This window comes from Muscardinus avellanarius (genome assembly GCF_963383645.1).
Source record: "Muscardinus avellanarius genome assembly, chromosome: 8".
NCBI lineage: Eukaryota > Metazoa > Chordata > Mammalia > Rodentia > Gliridae > Muscardinus > Muscardinus avellanarius.
Window position 1 is genome coordinate 17,646,370 of NC_137794.1, and position 21,600 is coordinate 17,667,969.

Sequence of the window (21,600 nt, forward strand, 5' to 3'; positions counted from 1 at the left end):
ACTAGTAAATTTATATTAACATATTCAAGTGCGAACTTGAAGTTATTTTCTGTCTTTAGTCATTTAAATTGTTTTTTAATGCTTACATCTTTTTTAATGTGTGAATATATTTATTATCCCAAGCTAGATATTCGTATGTGGGTGAACATTGCAGACACAATGATGACTGACAGACAAGAGCTGGTTTTGTTTGCATATTACAGCTTCACAGCAACTTTATTGCTAATATGTTTTCAGAATCCTCTGAGCAGACCACTTCATCTGCCAAACATTCTACAGGGTGGGCGGGGGGGGGAGAGCAAAAGCATTTGCAATCTTGTTAATTACAAAAATTCAATCTTTTCTTTCGGATAGATTCACTACTTAAGTCAAAATAACATCTCTAAAGGAAGAGTTAAGTCCCATCCTATTCTAAATGAAATACTCTAAGAATTTATTCCTCTCAGCATCTGTTTCCTCATTTTCCAACTCATATTTCTTCATGGCAACAAAATATCGGATGAAGGTTTCCCCCAGAGCCTGTCTCAGACATTGATCTTCCTCCAGTGCCACCAGGGCATCCTGCAGCTTCAGAGGGAGCTCTGAAGGTTTTGATTGATAAAGGTCTGTGCCCTCGTCCGGACCAACCAAGGCGCCATCGCTGTTTTGAAGCCCATCTAAGCCCGCAGCTACGGTCGCAGCCAGCACCAGATAAGGGTTTGCAGTTGCCGAGCCGAGTTTATTTTCTATCCGGGCACCTTTCTCACCGTGACACTTGATGTTGAAGGCGCAGCTGTTATCATTGTAACCCCAAGTCGTAGGCACACTGTCCTTCAGGTCTTTGCTCTCCTTGGAATAACGCTTCCGGCAGCTGACAGCAGGTGCCATCAGGCAGCTGAGCGCTGCGGAGTGCTTCAAAAGGCCTGCCAGCCACTTTTTCCCAGTGACCGTGAGCTGCTCCATGCCAGAGCTGCTACAGAACATGTTTCTCTTCCCACCAACATCCCAGACACTGTGTGACAAAATTCCTGAATTGCAGAAGCTGGTCTCGATGAAAAAGCTGGCGATGTAATTGTATTTTCTAGCCACTTCTTTGACGCCTGCTCTGAGGGTAAACGCATTGTCAGCGGAATTAATGCCAAATTCAGGCAGAAAGCAGATCTCCATCTGGCCAGGCCTAGTGGAAGAGGAAAAGCTCTCGACATTGGCCCCTGTGTGATACAGACCATCCACCAGCTCCTGCATGAAGGGCTGGTCATGATTGTCCAGCAACGTGGAAGCAGGAAAAGAAAGGGTCTTTGAATTGATAACCTCGGGCACGGCAAAGATGCAAAAGTCATAGATGAAGGCCGAGAGCAGGGAGAAGCCGGCGTCCTGCAGCTGCCTCAGCTGCCTCTTGGCGATGTACCTGGGAGAGGTCAGCAGAGGCTCCCCGGTCACCGTGAAGGTGTCGCAAATCACTCGCGCAGTTCTCTCGGCCCAGGGCAGCACTCGGAAGGTGGACAGCTCTGGCATCAAGACGATGTCGCTGTTGAAGCAGGTGGCTCGTATGTGATTCACCTCATTGTCCTTAGGGTTGGGCAGCAACTCAAGGTAGCCTCGGGGCATGAAAACACCGTGGATCACTTTTTCCTACAGAAGAAGGAGGATAAAGTAACCAGATTCCCAAACTTGAAGACAGAAGAAAGTTAAAAGGGAGCCTTGCTAACGAGAAGAAATTTGTGCTTTTAACATGTTGTTTAACGCTAAATCAGTATCAGATAAATTTTAAATGTTTCAGAATAAAGCTCTCAACGGTATTTATAATTCTTAATATTTTCAGCCTTGCAGGCTTTATATGCTCAGAGATGTGAAAAATTACCATTGTGAATATTATAAACATTTATAAATAAATGGTATCATGAAAGAGAAAATCTCTTTTTAATAAAAGACAAAGGTAAAACCTAATGGGAATATTTTAAATTATCTTAATCAAAAGTACTTTATAAAGTACTTTATAAAGTACTTTTTTTTATAAAGTACTTTTTACTTTATGGTATAGTTGTCAAAACTGCAGAGAAGGCCTTGTTTTGGTTCATTCTATTATATTTTATTGTTTCTTGTTATTTTAATTGTACATATTTATGTGATTATTCCATACTTGTATGAATGTATACTACTCAAATCAAGGGTAATTAATGTTTCCATCTCCTTACCATTACTTTATGTTTGGGTCCTTCAAGCACATCTACTCCAATTATTTATAAGATACATAGTAGGCTATTAAAAACTATAATCTTCCTTCATGTTGTCAAACACTAGAACTTATAACTACTGTTTGTGTTTTGATGCCCATTATCCAACCTCTCTTCATCCCCACTTTCTTCAATTTTCCTAGCTTCTAGTAATTTGATCAATCTATATCATTTAGACCAACTTTTTAGTATCTGCATAAGACAGAAAGTATCCTTTCTGAGTCTGAACTAGTTCACTTAACATAATGTCCTCCAGTTCCATCCCTTTTGTTGCAAATGATAGGATATGATTCCTTTTATGACTGAATAATATTTCATTGTGTAAATATACCACCTTTTTATCTATCCATGCATTGATGGGAATCTGGGTTAATTCTAAGTCTTAGCTATTGTGAATTGTGCAGCAATAAATAGTTCTACCATATAATTCAGCTATCTCACTTCTGGGTACATCTGCAAAGGAAATGATTAGCATATCAAAAAGATGCCATGTCTAGGGCATATTCTATTGAAATTCCCTAAGTTTACTCACACTCAAAATTCTACAGTAAAGAATCCTCAGTGTTCCTCTGAGAGTAAAACATTGTCAGACCTGTAGTACACAAGACTGCTATCCAAGGCTAGAGGAGCCAAGCCACCTGACAGTTTCACTTCTCTCTTTATTCATTTTTACAACCCACTTAAGGATTAACTACCTCACTGTCATACAGGGTCCCAGAAACCTTGGCTGAGAACGTGGGCCTTTATCTCCAAAGCTAGTTTCCTAATTGCAGCTAAAAGTGCACATGAACTGGGTCTCAGCAGATCTGACCCCTAGTCACATCTTATATTAATTACTGCTGTGACGTTAACCAAGTCCCTGCGCAGGGTGCCTCAGCCTCCACCCGCTCAGACAAAAGTGCTCGACAGGATGATTGTTGAGGCACTTGCTAGCCATGTGACTCAGGGGTTTGATGGGTCTGGCTATTTATTTAACTTCTGCTATATGCCAGGCAAAAGTGAAATGATGAGGTTATAAAGCTGAACAGAAATAATAAAAATTTATGGAAACTGTGTAGAAATATCAACAAGGCTTCCTATGTCGAAGGTTACTTTAAAGGGTGGAGAAAAGACCCTAACTATAGTATGTGATTTCCATGAAATTAAATGAGTATTGTGAGGTTGAAAAAAAAAAACAACCTCCTATTATTTTGCAAATCAGACTCTATGTTATTCTCAAGTCTCAAAGAGCATGGCTAGCGAGGAGGGCCGTGCTAGCAGAGGTGACCTATTGGTCCACTCTTCTCCTGTGCCCAAGAGCTACTGCCCTTTCCCTTCTCCCCAAGTCTTCACATATTCTCAAATGCTGTTTTAATACATTTATTTATTTGTTTGTTTGTTTGTTTACTTGATTTAAACTTAAGAGCATTCTACCACTGAGCTACACTCTAAGTCCTTCTATTTTTTTTGAAACAGAGTCTGAGAGTCCAAGTAACTGAAGCTGGTCTTGAACCTGTGATCCTCCTGTCTCAGCTTCCCTAGACTGTGATCACAGGGATGTGCTACCACTCCCAGCTTCAATGTCATTTGATTTGGCCAATTCAAACCCTCTTTTACTAGCAATAATGTTGAGTGAACTAAACACTTTTGGGTACCTATTTAAATTTCCAAATAATTCCAAGACTTGTACACAAAATTTAGACATGCATACAGACACACACACACACACACACACACACACACACACACATCCCTTAATCCAAATTTTCACTGCAAGAATAATGATTTTTCCCTTATTTTTACTTTAGCTTGAAAATTTTATAATAGATCTGTGTGTATTTAAAATGAGGGCTAATGCATTTTACTCCTGAAACTTCTAAGAGTGCCTGCAATTTAAATGTAAGTTTGTGTTTATTGTGGACAGTAGAGAACAGCTGGTCACCATTTCACTCTAATTGTCCTTCACAACTTGAAGAACAGTTAAAAAATGTCACATTTTATTCTTCAGACTATTTAATCTATGAGTTCCTGCGCACCCTTTAATAACCATGTCATTTCTTAAATTCTTTTTTGGATATGCTGAATTCAAACTACTCTGAATTAGTTGTGGGAAATTTATAAATACAAATGAACAAATTTTGACAATAAGGCAATAAATTATCTTAAAGTGTGTTTATAGATATAAAGCATTAGGACAACCTCACAGTTGAATATAGATCACTTTAAACTTAATAAAAATCATTGAAGAATGATTCAAAACCCTGTAACAATTGAAATTTGGACCACAGTAAAGGTCACCCTTTGAGATACTCCAAGAATAAGTTCCATAGCAGTATATCATATTTTTACTAGACCAAACATAGAAAGAACCCTCATTATCTGCATACAATTTAAATGAAAATCAGTCATTTGGTAGAACAAAGATGGTTTAAGCTGGTTGCAAGGTTAAAATGAGCTAATTTTTACATGGCATTTACATAAGGCACCTGCAAATGCCCTAAAAAGCACAGACACCATCTTGTCATAGGTTTCCCAGTAAGCCTTTCCTAATTATGTAGCAGGCTTGAGCTCTATTCTTAGTAGATGATTTTTAACTCAATATTTTTATTTTTATAAGAAAGCACAGGTCAGATGGAAAACAAGAGGAGAGGAAATATTAAAATAAGAGGTTAGGTGCTGTAGAAGGAGGAAGTACTGAACACAAAGTGGGCATCACGTGCTCATGCCCCAACTGCCATCGCCTGTCACCATTTTTTTGGGGGGGGGAGTGGGGAAGGAACCCAGGGGTATTGGACCTCCGAGTTACACCCCCTGCCCTATTTTTTATTCTTTATTTTGAAACCAGGTCTCACTGAGTTGCAGAGGGCCTCACTAAGTAGCTGAGGCTGTCCGCGAACCTCGATCCTCTGGTCTCAGCCTTCCGAATGCTGGGATTATAAACGTGCACCACCATGCCCGGCTTGTTGCCATGATTTTTACAGACCTTTTTTTAACTGGTCTTGGTCTCGCTATCTTCATCTACATATTCTAAAAGGATAGATTATATTATCTCTTCTATGTCTTCATGGTCTAACTTAATTTTCAAATTGGTATTTTACCCCAAGAATAGAAAAACAATTTCAAATTAGTCTTATAAAGATCTAAATTACTTTTCACTAAGCCCTGCCTGGGAAGACTTTAACTGACTCCACCCTTTGCCTAATGGGTTTCCCATATAGAATTGGATGGGAAATGTTGTGCTTGTATCTGTGCAAGCTAAGCTAGTCTGTAAAAGGTAATATAATATCTACTCACAATCAATTTTTCAAAACAAGTTATTTAATCTTAAATTATAAATATTCACCAGGCGTGGTGGTGCACGCTTGTAATCGCGGCACTTGGAAGGCGGAGACAGAAGGATCGCGCAGGTTCGAAGCCAGCCTTGCTGGCTTAAGAGACCCTGTTTCCAAATAAAAATATAAAGTAGGTCTGGGAGAGTAGCCCAGAGGTAGAAAGGTTTCCAGAAACCCCAGTACAACCAAAAAAAAAAATTATAAATATTCATGATGCAAATACTTATTATGACATATATTCAAAAGTTTCAAAATGGTTTAACATTTGTAACTAGCACACACTTGTAATTCCAGTGCTTGGGAGGCTGAGACAGGAGAATTGAAGGTTCAAAGCCATCTTCAGCAACTTAGACCCCCAGAAAATTAGCAAGACTTTCAAAATAAATAATAAAATAGGACTGGGGGTGTAGCACTGAAGCAGAATGCCCCTAGGTTCAATCTTAAGTACCAAAAAATTAAAAATAAAGTTCTGAAATGAATTTAAAAATAAAATGGGAAAGTGAGTTATTAGGAAACTGAGGCTAAAAATAAATATATCAATTAAGAGGATATATAATAAGTTGCATCAAAATTTTCCTAACTTTTTTCTAGCTAAACTCCAAGAAAAACATATCTCTGATACATGGACTATTGGACAAGATAACAGAAGCTATTTTAGATAGCAGTTTGAAAAAAAGAGTAGAAATTCTATATTTATGCCAATTACATCCATCTTTGACAAATATATGCAGCATATTAAGTTGCATTTTCATAAAGGTGTTTCATTGAGAAACCAATATTTATTCTAAACATGTATTTTTTAGATGCCATTAGTAGAATAAATGATTAGAATTTGACAAAAGCTCAATAGCAAATGGTTTTATATTGAAGTCTCCGGTAAGTGCTTGAAGTGCCAATTATGCTTTCTTATTGACTGAAAGAGATTTATGTGGAGTATCTTCTGGACCTGTCCATAGTACTTTACATTTTGTTATTTAAATTAACCAACATGTGTTCTTAATTGAATGAAGAAGAAACAACATCTACAGTCAAGTCTAAGTAATTTCTTAAGAGACAAATTTGAACCCACTGGAATTCTTCAAAAAGTGTTTTGAAAATACTATTTTTCCTAACATTAAGCAAATAAGAAAAAGTATAATTTAACAATAAATGATGAAGGTATGACATATTATAAAAATAGTCACGCTTAGAGGATGCATGATTTTTATATTTCTTTCAATACTACTGACTAATGCCCTTCCTAAGAAATTTAATTTTTTAAGTATCACAACAAATTAGTCAATAAAATAAGCATGTTGGGCATATGGAGCACACCTATAATCCTCAGGAGGCTAAAGCAGGAGATTTGAACGTTCAGGGCCAACTATGGCTACTCAACAAGACCCTATCTCAAAATTAAAAACTGAAAAACAGTTGGGGATATAGAACACCCCTGAATTTAATCTCAGTATGGAAGAAAAATTATATGACATAATCAGACAAAAAAACTCTTAGAAGGTTTACAATATTTCTGGATATCACTATTTCTGAGACTTAATATTCATTAAGTCATCCAACCACAGTGGATGGTTCTCTTATCAGAATTATTGAGCTGAAAGGAATATGCTTTTTATCTTACAAATTCTTCCTATTTAATCATTTTTTCCCTTACATATATTTGCTCTTGGGTCTTCTGTTGCAATTTTCTCATGTCAAATAAAATATAATCTTCATAATTGCAATAAGAAGAGAAAAGATAATTCTGTAGAGGGAAATTATTCAAGGCAGAAGGACTAAAATTACCAGTCTTAATTAGTTTTGTATTTCTGTTGGGTAAAGGAATTGTTGTTTGAGAGCTGAGAGTATATGTTCAGCTCCTTGGGGAACAATAATGTGTTTGGATAGGGACAAGGAAAAAACCAAAATAAATTATTGGTTTTCAGCTCAAATTGCTTTTTAGATTACAAGAAAATAAGGACAAGTAATAAGGATCATTTGCTTGCTAATGGTTGTGAAATTACATTCAATCAAAACTGTGCCTAAAACTTACTTGAAAAAAATGTGCAGGGATACTCTTAGACCTGGACACCCCATGCAGGTCTGTTGCTTCAAATCGCACAAACTGGAGGTGATTTCTGGCCATCTCTTGCTTAATGTGTTTCATTCTAGAAGAAAGTTGAGTTGGGGTCAAAATTTGAGTGCTGTCCCTGGTATAATCTGTAAAAATAAAAAATGGTTCTAAATCATCCATCACAATGAACTGAGAAGCTAAAAAAGATTTCAGAGGAGCAATTAGTCATGAGATTATTAACAAAAGTACAACATATCTTACCAATTATGCTTGTGCTTAAAGGTCTTCCTTTCTGACACTGCCTTTACTATCACCCCAAGAACATTGTGTCTAAACAGTAGACTAAAATTGCTTGTCGGTTATGACTAGGTTAAATTAACATAATTTGCATAAGGATATAGCAATATCATATATAGGTACTTACTAAAAATCCCTTTGCTTATGGAAATTAGAACATATTTGCATAACTGGCCAGCATGAGTACCATAAAATATGTATATTAGATGAAGATCATTGAAAAAAGTTTGAGCTTCTTGAACTGTTAATACCTAAATTAAAAATTCCATATATGCCAGGTATGGTGATGCAGGCCTGTAATATAATCCCATTAGTTGGGAGTACCACAGGTTCAAGATCAGCCTCAGTAATTTAACAAGAACCTGTTTCAAAATAAAAAGTAAATATGACTGGTGATGAAGCTCTGAGGTAGAATGTCCATGAGTTCAATCTCCAGTGCCAAAAAAGAAAAAGAAAAGGAGAAAAGAAAAGAAGAGAAGAAAAGAAAAAGTTTCTGTATGATTAAAGATAAAATTGTAAAATTGTTTATTTTCTGTGGTTTTGATTCATGCGATTTGGGTTTTTGTTTTCATTGTTCTTTGTTTTGGTTTTGGTTTTGCCATTATAGGTTTATAATGGCACCTGAATCTACATATCTGTCATAATTTGAGTAAGCAGGCAAAAGCATTTAAAGAATGAGAATGTAGACAAAAAGTTTGGACTGCAGATTCATTTTTTAAAGGTTTTTTGGGGTTTTTTTTGTTTGTTTGTTGTTTTCTTTTATGGTACCAGGGATAGTCTATCTCCAGCCCTTATTTTACTTTTTGTTTTGAAATAGAGTCTTACTAGGTTTCTGACTGTCTGCTAAATCTAAAACCTGTGATCCTCCTGTCTCTGCCTCCCAACTATTGAGATAACAGACAGAAACATAAAGTGATTTTTCAAGTCTATTAAAATAGTCTGCAAATTCTAAAACTGTAGAGCTGGAGATAGATGGCTGGAGTTGCATCTGCTCATCTAGCCAATTCATTCACTTGAGTCCCAGAGAGAAACCATGAATGAGGGAACCCCAGTCACATGCTCAGAGGACCGCCAGAATGGAATCTAGAGTTTGGGCTTAACGCCTGGTGGGCGGCTCATTACCACAAAGTGAATGAGTAGATCTATAGCACATGGAGGGTCACACTCTTGGTGCACATGCTGAGTGTAGTTACTGTCAAAACTTAGAAGAGGCAAGGGTGCCGTGATTCAGCTCAAAACACTGAAGCCCACCTGCCACCTTTCAAGTGCTGCCTTTGCCTGACAACCTTTGCATTCCCTCTGAGCCTCTGCTTGCTTGTTGATAAAATATTGCCCTCTTCATAGGCTTGTTATAAGGTTTAAGCAAGTTATTTAACAGTTACTGGCAGACAGTAAGCACCATGTACGTGCTACTTAATGCATGAAGTGAGAACAATTACTCCAACCCTAGTAAATGGTACCCTGATCATGCCTACATTTGAACATCCGTCAATCTGTCCCATCACTGACATTGAAAGGCTATAATTCAAAGTGATGCCTGAGTATTCTTTTTAAAGACATAATTAGGCTTTAAAAAATAAGCATAAGAATTGATAGTTTAAAAAACATAGATTAAGTAGATTTTAAATACATGAAGCATGAGGAAAACAAATTACTGGTTCCACCTATGCAAATATATTAGCGATAATGTCCTGTCACTGATATGTTTGGCTACTCTGAGACTCCTGGGGCTTTATAACTACCTTCCATTTAACACAAACGATTAAGCCACAGCAATTAAAATGTTTCATGCTAAATTAGCAGTTGCTGTGTTCTAAGCCAATTCTGAAATATTGGGTGTTCAGCCCAAGTTGAATAATGCTCCTTAAATAAGATCAAATTTATAAGCATTTTAAAATATGGAAATTTTCAAATGATCAGTATTCTAAGAATAACAAGCAATTATACATAGGCTATAAAGAAAGTGTCTCATAAAAAGAAAAGGTAATTGAATTGGCTTACCAGCAATAGAATGACACGTAATCCTATTAGTTATTTGCCTTATCTGTATCTTGTAAATTTTTTATAATAAATACATTTTTTCTGAGACACAGAGGTTTATTTAGGAAAGTAGGAAATAGAGATTCAAGGGAGAATGCAGGCCACTGGAGAATGCAGGCCACTCCAAAAGCAAGAAAAGTCCAAATTTTTAAAAAATTCACCTACTCAAAATTGAAACCAGAACACAATACTAATGCATGCATATCTATGTTTATAGCTGCACAATTCATGATTGCCAAACTATGGAACCAGCTGAGATGTCCATCCACCAATGAATGGATTAGAAAATCATGAGATATGTACACAATGGAATTCTACTTAGCCATAAAAAAGAACCAAAAAAACTGGAGAATATTATACTAAGTGAGTTTAGTCAGTTACAAAAAGTGAAAGGTCAGATGTTCTCATATGTGAAAGCTAATAAGCTGGGATACAGGAGGGACTCCCAGCAAAGGAGGAGAAACCTTAGTGGAGTGAAAGAGGGGACCTAACTGAGGGAGATGGGAGAGGGGAGGAAGAGTTGAAGAGAAAAACTCCTCAATAGACATGATGCACATACACACACTTATCAAAGCCTATCAGTATTTTGAGCACAGGAAGGTGGGGTGGGAGAGGTAGTAGAGTAGGAACTGGGGAAGGGCTCAACAAATACTATGTATTTATATGCCTCTATCACCCTGAACTTCATCAAGATGTGTAATTACAATTTACCAATAAAAAATAAATTAAAAGAAGAAGCTGGGTGTAGTGGCACACCCTTCTAATACCCTTGTAGTACTTAGGAGGCTGAGACACAGGTTTAAAGGCAACCTCAGCAAGTAGTAAGACTCTAATCAACCTAGAAAGACACTGTTTCAAAATAAAAATAAAATCGGGCTGGGGTGTATCTCAGAGGTAGGATGCCCCTGGGTTCAACCACCAGTGCAAAAAAAAAAAAAAAAGATTATTTTTATCACCATGTGTGTGCGTGCACACGTGTGTGTGTGTGTGTGTGTGTGTGTGTGTGTGTTACTTGAAATTAAAACCAGGAGAATTCTACCCTCAAGCTACACCCCCAACTCTCATCAAATACTCCTTGTGTGTGTGTGTGTGTGTGTGTGTGTGTGTGTACTGGAAATTGAACCCAGCGGCATTCTACCTCTGAGATACACCCCAGTCCTATTTTATTCTTTATTTTGAAATAGGGTCTCACTGAGTTGAAAAAGGGCCTCACTAAGTAGCTGAGGCTGTCCTCAAACCATGATCTTCCTTTCTCAGCCTCTAAAATGCTGGGATTACAAGCATGTGCCACCATGCCTGGCTTTATTTTTTATTTTGAAATAGTATCTTGCTACATTGCTGAGATTAGTCTTGAACCTGTATTCCTCCAGTCCTAGCCTCCCACGTTCTAAGATTCTAGGCATGCACCACCACACCTGGCCCAAATATTCCTTTAATGAACATATGAGGGAATTAATGTACAAATGAATCCTGCATTGTTTGATCTTGCCTAATTAATAATCAAAACTTGACATCACATATTTTAGTCTTTAGCCTCAGTATAAAATTTTTCATATAAAAGTGCCATCCTTTTATCAAATATGACAAGGCTATCCAGTCTGATTCCATTCTCCAGGCATGGATTAATCTTGCTGTATCATTGTCTGAATGTCTTTCCTTCACATAAATCATGCTTGTTACTTACAATTAAATCTTTGGGTCAGCCTTTTCCAGCTGCACGTGACAAATAGCAGGCAGATAATTGCTGGTTCAAGGGCTCATTTGTTTTTCTTACAGTGAGATTCCTGGGAGGTGCTCTCCTATCCTGTCCCCTCGGAGGACTAATAAATTAAACCAATGTACTTTTACAGGGGAAGTTTTACTGCTGTGAGTGTTTAGGGGAAAAAACATTAAAAACGCAAAGCTCTATAGCAACTAGAAGGCCTTGGAGAAATGTTGTCCGTGTTCACGACAATGAGACTATATTTCAGCTATAGAAAACAAGACATGGCCACTTATAAAAAGTAGATTGAGAAGGCAGTTGGTCTTTCAGAAATATCAATTCAAAAGAAGAAAAAAGTACATTTGATTGTGTCCTCTGCAATACATTCAACGTATCATACAACCAGAATGCCACATTCCTCTCCAAGGGCCTGATGTCCTTCTTACACAAGGCTATGGTAAGGCCGCCCCGTTAGTGTAAATGTGACCCCACCCTGACACATCATGTTAGCTGGACAGTGTCAGGAAGTATAGTTGGCACAATAACTAGGTACATTGCATGAATAAAAACACAATCAAGCCAGCAATGGTGGCACATGCCTATATTCCCAGTATTTGGGAGGCTGAGAGAGGAGGATTGCAAGTTGGAAGCCAGCCCAACAATTTAGCAAAATACTCAGCAACTTAATGAGACCCTGTTTCAAAATTTTAAAAACAGGTCATTTGGGGGTGTAGTTCAGAGGTAGATGCCCTGGGTTCAATCTCTAGTATTAAAAACAGGCAGTGGAAATAAAGGCTTACCTTTTAAAAATACACCATTTTTAGGAAATTTAAATAATTATAATTACCACAAAAAAGAAAAGACCTAATCAAAATTTCTTAAACTCATTTTGGGGGTTGATGTGTGTGTGTGTGTGTGTGTGTGTGTGTGTGTGTGTGTGTGTGATTTACTAGAAATTGAACCCAAGGATATTGTATTCCAAGCTATACCTATCCCTATAACCTCAAACCTGTGATCCTCTTGTCTCAACCCCCCAACTACTGGGATTACAGGTGTGTGCCACCTTACTCAGCTTGGGAATTGATTTTTATATTTCTCTTAAAATAGGTCATTGGGAGCAGGGCATGATGGCACATGATTGTAATCCCAATACCTGGGAGGCCGAGACAGGAGAATCACAGGTTTGAGAACAGCCTCCAGAACTTGTGAGACTTTAATCAAGTTAGCAAAATCCTGTTTCAAAATAAAAATAAAATAGGGCTGGGATGTGGCTTGGAGGTAGAATATTCCTGGGCTCAATCCCCAGTACTTAAAAATATATAAAATCGTATATTGGAGGTTTGTTTGGAATTATAAGCCATATGATATTTAAGACCTGAAGAGAAATTGATCCAGATAAAGTGGGAGCTTCCAGACTAACACAGTAGACCCAGTGATGGTACCTACAATCAGAGCATGGTTGATGGTGCAGAGCTCTTGTGGCACAAGCTCTATACCCAGATTCAAATTACAATTAATAGATGATAAATTATATCTTTATTTTGTGGCTGAAATTAAAATATATACACAAAGATCATACATTGTTTGTGTAAAAGTCAATGTGGCCAGCAAATGTCTGATTAATCTAATAGTTAGAAAACTTTATTTTTATTTATTTATTTATGTTGGTGCTAGGGATTGAACCTAGGGACATTCTACCTCTGAGTTACACACCCAGGCCGATTTTATGCTTAATTCTGAAACAGGGTCTCATAAATTGTAGAGAGCCTCACTAAGTTGCAGAGGGTGGCCACGAACCTGTAGATTGAACCCAGGACTATTCTACCTCTAAACAACTCTATTTTATTTTATTTTATTTTTGAAACACAGTTTCACTGAGTTGCTAGGGTCCTTACTAAATTGCTAAGACTGGCCTCAAACTTGTGCCCCTCCTGTCTCAGTCTCCCAAGTAGTGGCATTACAGATGTGTGGAGAATACTCCCAGAAACAGGCTAACGTCTGCTTTGGAAAGGTCAAAGGGTCATAGGAAGCCATGGTTAGGCTGATGAACTTGCTGAAAGCAGCCTGTTGCTCCAAGGTAAACATTCCTGGGTCTCTTGCTGGCACCATTTATTTCTTAAATATCCCATTTGTCAAACATTGCCTCAAAAATCTTCTGCATGGGCGACCGAGAAAAGCGGGGCTTAAGAGCCCCGCTAACAACCAATCTCCATTACCACAAAATCAGCGCCTTTCATAGCCAGAAAACACCATCACCAGAGAAACAAAAAAAAATCACCAGGCTCCAGAGAGAAAGCGGACTGAGAACAGAGCTCAGAGCCACAGAGGAGATACACCGGCCTCATGCCCGAGGACGCGGCAGCAGCGCCATACTGCCGGCGGCAGCGGCGACTTCACAGGACAGCTACAGCAAGCCGAGGTGAGCCGCTGCGGAACAGCCAGGCATGATCTTTCGGCGCAGGGAGCATCTAAAGCTCCCAGTGGCTGAGCTCAGCACACGCTGCAGGGACTCAGAGTGGAACTCAAAACCAGAGAAGAAAAAATACACCAGCCTCACGGCCGAGGGCGTAGCAGAGGCGCCATATTGCCACCGGCAACAGCAGCAGTGAATTCACCAAGTCCAGTACAGCTACATCTGCGTACTCAAGAACAGTGAGTCAAATTGTGGGCCACAGAGGAGAAATCCCAGTACTGTACTCCCTGGGACTTGACCCAGTGGGGGAGTGGCAGTGGCAGAGATATCACACCATAGGAGAGCGTGCAACCTGGCACCCCCCATAGTCTAAAGCAGCCTCTATCGACTCCCTGGGTCGGAGACTCTGTGATACAACCCAGTAAAGGAGTAGTGGGGTCTGAGATACCACAGACTCGAGATCCAGAGCACCTTAAGCGAAGTCATAGTGACCCAAGGGAAGAACCCAGAGAAGGCACAAACTTCTGAAATCATGGGAAAGAGGAATAACACTGGAGCAATGAATGTCCACAACCCCACAACATCAGAACCCGATAAAACAGAAAATCAGAGATTTCTAGAAGATCAAATCAGGAAAATAACTGTAGAAATAATAGAGGTGCTTCAAAAAGAACTCAGAGAGAGCCAAAAAGAGATAAAGGATGCAATTAATGAAGCAAAGGCCGCAATTCAAAGTACAAAGAACCGATTAGAACACATGGAGAACAGAATCTCACTCTTAGAAGATGAGCAATCCAAAAATGAACGCATAGTTTCTAATCTAGAAAAAAATATCCGACAGCAGGAATCTGACATTGAAGAAATATGGGCCCATTTTAAGAGAGCTAACCTAAGAATAATTGGAATAGAGGAGGGAAAAGAAAGTGAAACCAAAGGGATCAACAATCTCTTCAAGGAAGTAATAGCAGAAAATTTTCCAAACATAGAGCAAGAGGTTGATATACAGGTCCAGGAAACTTATAGAACTCCCTTTAGACAGGATCCGAGAAGAGGATCCCCACGCCACATAATTGTCAAAATGACCAATGTGGAAGCCAAGCAGAGAATCTTAAAGGCAACAAAAACAAAGGGCCAAGTGACATTCAGAGGCAAACCAATTAGAATCACTCCAGACTTCCCAAACCAAGTCATGAGAGCCAGAAGGGCTTGGAGTAACATATTCCAAACTCTGAAAGAAAACAACTTCCAGCCAAAAATTTCCTACCCAGCAAAACTTTCTATCAAATTACATGGAAAAATAAGAAGCTTCCATGACAAACAGAAACTGAAGGAATTTATGTCTTCAAAACCAGCACTAGAGAAAATACTCAAAGAGATTAACTACAAAGAAGAAATAGGTAACACACACCAGAACCAGAGAAACAAGAGTTTCCATCCAACAGACAACTAAGATTGGTTATCTGTGGAGATTCATTATTTATGTTAGTCTTTTACCTATCTCTAAATGGTATTGTTTGCCTTTATTGTTGTTCATTTTTAGGATTTCTAGTTGGAATATTAATATACCTTCAGATATAGCAATTGGAAATATTTTATCCCATTCTATTAGTAACTTTTAACTCTGTTTACATTGTCTTTGGATATACAATATTTTTTTTATTTTTTAGGGAGTTTGTATACTCTTCTGTTGCCTGTGCCATTGAAATCATATCCAAGAAATCACTGCCAATTTCAATGTTGTGAGGTTTTATGACCCAGATTTTCTCCTAAAAGTTTATAGTCTTAAGATTTATATTTAGGTCTTTTATCTATTTTGAGTTAATATTTGTATATGGGATTAGGTAAGGGTCCAATTTTATTCTTTTTTATGTAAGTATTATTTTTCAACAATATTTAGTTAAAAGATTATTATTTCCACCACCAAATGTTCGTGGAAACCTTGTCAAAAATAACTTGACAACATAGGGAAGAATTTAGCTCTAGGCTTTTATTTAACTCCAATGGTTTATATATCTGCCTTTAGAACAGTCCTACACTGTTTCAATTATTGTAGCTTTATATGGTTTGAAATCAGAAAATATATATCTTCTAGCTTTGTTCTTTTTCAAGATCGTTTTGGGTATCTAGAGTCCATATTCCATATTAGGATAGATTTTTTTTCTGAAAAATAAATATATAAATATATGATAGTTTCACCTAAAAAAATAGAAAAAAATATTCTCTGGTAAGAAAGAAAGCAAAAAGAAATATTGAAATGTTATCTTTAAGTCATCAAAATCTTGGTATTAGACAAATGAAACTGTTATGTGAAATTATCATTTTTAATTTTGGATAAATTGCTATAATACTAGATGTCAACCACTAAGCCAAGCATGGGAGGGAGGGATGGGGAGAGAATGGGGTGGGGATTGGGTGGGGGCTGACTGGGCGATGTGTGCATGTATGTCTACAAAAGTTGTATTCCACTATGATATATGAATACAGTGCACCAATAAAAATAAATAAATAAAAAAAATCTTCTGCGCATCCTCAGAAGTTTTATTGCTAACCACTATTTCAAAGACTCTACAGTTGTTCTGCAGTTTGCCTGGTTAGACTTTGCCCCTATCTCTTGCTGCATGTCTACTAGTTAAACACACTCCCTAGACTCTGCATGTATGCAGTAGCATCCATGCCTCAACCTCCCCCCTCAAGAATGAATAAAAGCCAAGGACCAGTGTCTAGCGAGGCCTTCGCCTAAGAGTGAGGTCCCTGGCCAGCCCCTCCACCTGCTCTGTGTCTGCGCCATGCTTCTCCCTCAGGTGCTGCACCAGATGGAGATAGCTTTCTTTATAGATTCCCTCCACAGAATCAAATCACTTGTCTCCAACACTGTTTACCCAATACACTGATGTACCAAAATAGTTGATATCTCTCTCAGTAATTCAGAGACTCAGAATAACAGAATTTTACTTTCAGAAAAGACTTGCAAGGTCTTTCATTGCAAACCCGAACTTACTCAGATGAGCAGCCAAGAGGGTAAAGAAAAATGCAAACTACTTTATAAACAATAGATGTACAAATTCTTTTGTGTTGCAACTCTCAGCCCAACATTTCTCAACCAATATCATGCTATCTCTAATTCAAATCCAAACTTGGTTAGAACAGTATGGCCCTTCATTACAGAATCGTTACCAGTACACCCTTACCAGAGTTTGGGATAAATTCACCAGCAGGAGCACTGGACGATGTTTTAGGTGGTGACTGTCTTATCATGGTTGTTTGATCCTGAGAATCCTTGTCACCCTGTGACAGATGAGACTCAGCAGAGCCAGATCCCACAGTAGGTTTGCTTGAATTGCCCAGTTTGTGACTCATCATCTGGTTTTTTATTCTCTCTGTAAAAATACGGGAAAATATTAAAACATATTGCCATTGTTTTCAACTGTTTCCTAATACAATATGGAGATGAGGATGGAAAGCACTTGCCTGGCAAGCACAGGGCCCTGTATTTGATACCCAGAACCACAGACCAACAGAAAGCAATACCAAGAGGAATACTTGAGAAAGAATGTATTCCTAGGCAGTGACATCCCAAATGAGGGACAGCCCGCACGGTCCTCCCCAGTGGCAGGCTTGTGGGGAGCCATTAAGGGCTTCCCCTTATCTCTACTAAAAGCATACTTCTGACTGTCCTTCTGTCCAGAGTCAACAAGGTTTGGGGTCAAGGAGGCTTCAAAGTAATTAATGCTAATGATGCTATTGTTCGGTCTGAGCTAAGGCTAGGTTTGTGTTGTTTGTGTTGCACCAGGGTATAGTTTGACCTGCCCGGACTTTGGACTTTTTCCCTCCAGGATAACCTAAAGCTAAAAACTATAAATACCACAAGAGAAGAAGCCCCAGCATCGGCCAGTAGAGATATGGACCTGGGAGTGTACTGGCAATCCTTCCATGTTTAGGAATAAATAATATTTGGAATTTAATTCTTAAGAGTTATATTATTTCATCCTTACTCCTCTATTTGAAACCCGTACTTTTGCTGGCTGGCTCCAGCACAGGCTCCACGGGATGGCACTGTATATAGAGACTCTACACAAAGTCTGTCTACGTTTTACTGTGGCCAGATGTTGGCAATCGCTCGTGACCTGCCTTAAGACACTACTGCTCCTCGCAGTGGGTTTGTTATTGTCCAACTGAACTCCCAGTTCCAGCTCTTTGTCATATCTATTTCAGACCTGTTGCAGACTAGTTGGAGGCTAGCTGGGATTTCTACATATGAAGTTCCAATGTATAAAAACTTGTCCCTCACCTTTCCTGCGGCCTCCCAAGTCCTCAGTAAAGAGCTCTGCATTCATCCGTAGGGCAGAAATGTGCTTCTCTTCCTACTTCATTTATTCTTCTGTCTCATCTCTTTTTTTCCTACTATAATCACCCTGGTTATAACACCATCTAAACCCCAAATATTTTGATTGGTTATTGTACTGGTATTGGGACAAGAGTTTAAAAAGTATTAATGTATCAGTCCTGGGAAAGATGTCCAACCTTGAAACATATCGTCTTTACTAAGAAAGCCAGGGTTAGCCAACATGTCCTTGCATTCCTAAGAACAATTTAACACATTGTGGGGGAAAAGACGAAAGGTAAAAGCCTGTGTCTGGAGATAGAGATGCCTCCCTCTCAGGCCATAAATCTGGGCCTGTGTTTGGAGACAGAGATGTCTCCCCCTGTAGGCCATAAATTCGGCTGGAGAGATAACAGAAGCAGAGCCGGGGTTGGAGATAAGGTGTAACATGATCTCCAAAAATCAAAGGGACCTGCTGGACTTAGACAGGATAAAAATTCAGGAAACTGGAATTTGTTGGCATTTTCGTTCGAATTGCCCCCTTGTGCCTTGCTCCGGCACAGGGCTGTAACTATCTCTATATTTCTATCTTTTTAATAAACTTCTTTAAATCTGCAGCAGCTGTCCAAGCAATGAATACTTATTCTTAGCTTAGGACAAGAATCCACGGTCTTTCTGTTTGTCTCTGTGTGTCTGGTGGTGGTGGGGGGTTATTTCACACCACACACCTCCCCCCACCCCAGCCTATCTCCTGCAACATATTTGGCGCCCACGCGGGGCTATCTACAGCTGCAGGTGACTCCAGCCGACGGTGGTTCTAAAGCCACTGCATCTTAAAGGTCAGTAACCTTCCCTAAAATGGGACCAGATCTCAGAGGATGACTGGATTGCCGGCGCCAATGAGCTCTCTGGAACCATGGAGACCCCCCTGCCACGGCTTAGCTACGGCAGAATCTCCCGGGGAAGGGAAAATTTCCCATTAAATAGTGTAGGGGACGATAGAGGACTGAGAACTTCCTCCCGGCCTACTACAAGGCTTAGTGGCGGCGGCCAGTACGCGATCTGAGATCCGTATCCTACGGGGGTAAGATCTTTGCTGCCTATGCCTACGTAGGGGGTGCAGGGCCAGTGCTTGGTCCTTATTGAGGCTTCTCGGAAACCGCTATTGTCTTGTCAGGCCCAATGAGTGCCCATCTATTAGGCCCACATCACGGATGGGACACTGTTAAAATCCCTATACAAAGTTAAATCTAAAAATGCCCATGGCCCACCTTGAGAAAGATCTCCAAACAAGAGACCCAAGCTAGGGGATGGTAGTTTTTTTTGTAATTTGAAACAGATTCTAGGAAGATAAGCTAGCACGTTTGTTTTTAAAGACGGCATCTAGGTAACATTGCCATTGGCAACTGGAGCCACGTGTAATAGTTCTAAATTTCAGAGCATGGAGGGTTAAGTTTTTTTTAAGAGGTCAAAAAGAGGAAAAAAAAGTTTCAGTCAGGCAAGTCTGCTAGGTGACCGCCGCACTCAGCAGGAATTGTTTGACATTCAACCAGCAGGGAAAACTCAATTTGCATGGAAAAGCCCTCTGAGGAAGGAGGCAGTTCAAAGAAAGGCAACGCCCAGCCGCTGGCCAGCGTGGGGATTTTAGGCCTTGAATGAGTGAAGTGAATACAGGAAAACACAGTAGGAAGACCATTTTTTTGGTGAAAAATGGCAGTAGACACCCCATCGGGAAAAGGGGGGCACTGTGAAAGTGCGGGAAATGGAACAGGAGTAAGGGGGCTAAATCTCCATAACCATTTCGGTTGGTGGAAAGTACTGCCCCGTGCTTCTCCACGGACGGGACAGCTGGACGTCCACAGCTGTACCCATGGCTTTAGGACAGGAAGTCTCATCGGACAGAGAACGGGCCAAGCAGCTCGATCGGACAGGGGAATATGGGCAAGGGGAAAGGGTGGCAAAGCCTCTTCCCATTTAAGACCCTCCCGGTGGGCAGCAAAGCGTGGGAAATGAGGCCACCCTCTAGGCCCCCACTTTCACACGGTGCAGGGTCAGAAGGACAACCTTCTGCACACCATATGCTTCTCTGTCGTAAAATGAGATTCCAAGCATGTCCTAAATGCCGGGATTTTCGGTTTGAGTGCACAGCTCTGGGGGAGGAGGGGACGACCTCCGCTCAGACAGGACACTAAACCACACCCTTTTCCCTCTCAGATGGGTTACCAGCACTCCAAGGTGAAATCTGGATCTCCACTCGCATGTGTTCTCCAAAATTGGGAGAAGTGTGACCCTAAGATGCTAAAGAAAAAAGCTCTCATATTTTTTTTTTGCACCCAAATATGGCCGCAGTATGCGCTAGGGGACGAAGACATGTGGCCCCCACAGGGAAGTTTCAATTACAAGATTTTAAGGCAATTGGACCTATTTTGTAGAAAGGAGGGTAAATGGACAGAGATAGCTTATCTTCAATTGTTTTTCTACTTACGGGAACACCCAGAGTTACTTAAAAGGTGCAAGGTTGAGGCTATTGTGGCAGCTTTGGCTAAAACAGAATCTAAAGCACAAACGGGACAGAACAATCAGGAAGAGGGCCTTATAGGAGCCACAGGACCCCCTCTCATGCCCACGGGATCAAACCAGACGAAGGCCCCTCCACCTCAGGGTAGCAACTCTGATAAGCGGGAGACCCAGGGGGTGCCCGAGGCTCAGGGGCAAGGAGGAATGTTTCCTCTTGTAGGAGGGGGGAAAAACGGGTTCAAGTGAGTCCATCAGCCTTTCTCGCTAGCAGAATTGAAAGAAATTAAAAAGGACTTGGGAAATTATACTACTGACCCTGACCATTACATAAAGGCATTCAAATTACTCAGTTCATTGTATGATCTTACTTGGAGAGATGTTAGATTACTTCTTGAACAAACTCTGACATCTATAGAAAGGGATAGGGTGTATAAAGAGGCTAAAGCAGTAGGGGAGGATTATTTCACACCACACACCTTTCCCCACCCAACCTATCCCCTGCAACAGTTATTTTCATATATTTGTATTATAAACTTATGTTTGTCATCTTTTATATCACCTATGTAGTAATAGATTTTATTTTATTGGTTTTTTGCTTCCCCTCACCCCCAAAAAACACAGTACTTGTGAGGAGAATCACAGGTTCAAAACCAGACTCAGCAACTAAGCGAGACCCTATTTCCAAATAAAAAATAAAATAGAAACTGGGTGTAGTGGCACACGCTTGTAATCCCAG

General features: G+C 39.7%; 1 protein-coding gene across 1 annotated transcript in view; it reads right to left on the minus strand.

The window, feature by feature from the left end:
* Positions 1-411: 411 nt before the first annotated feature.
* Positions 412-21,600, minus strand: part of LGSN (lengsin, lens protein with glutamine synthetase domain) — a gene marked incomplete at both ends in the record, with an annotated part of 43,206 nt that continues 22,017 nt past the window's right edge. The window contains 2 exons of the mRNA XM_080699731.1: positions 412-1,611; positions 7,554-7,720. Of these exons, the coding sequence (XP_080555857.1) occupies positions 412-1,611; positions 7,554-7,720 (1,367 nt within the window). The remainder of the gene's footprint in view (positions 1,612-7,553; positions 7,721-21,600) is intronic.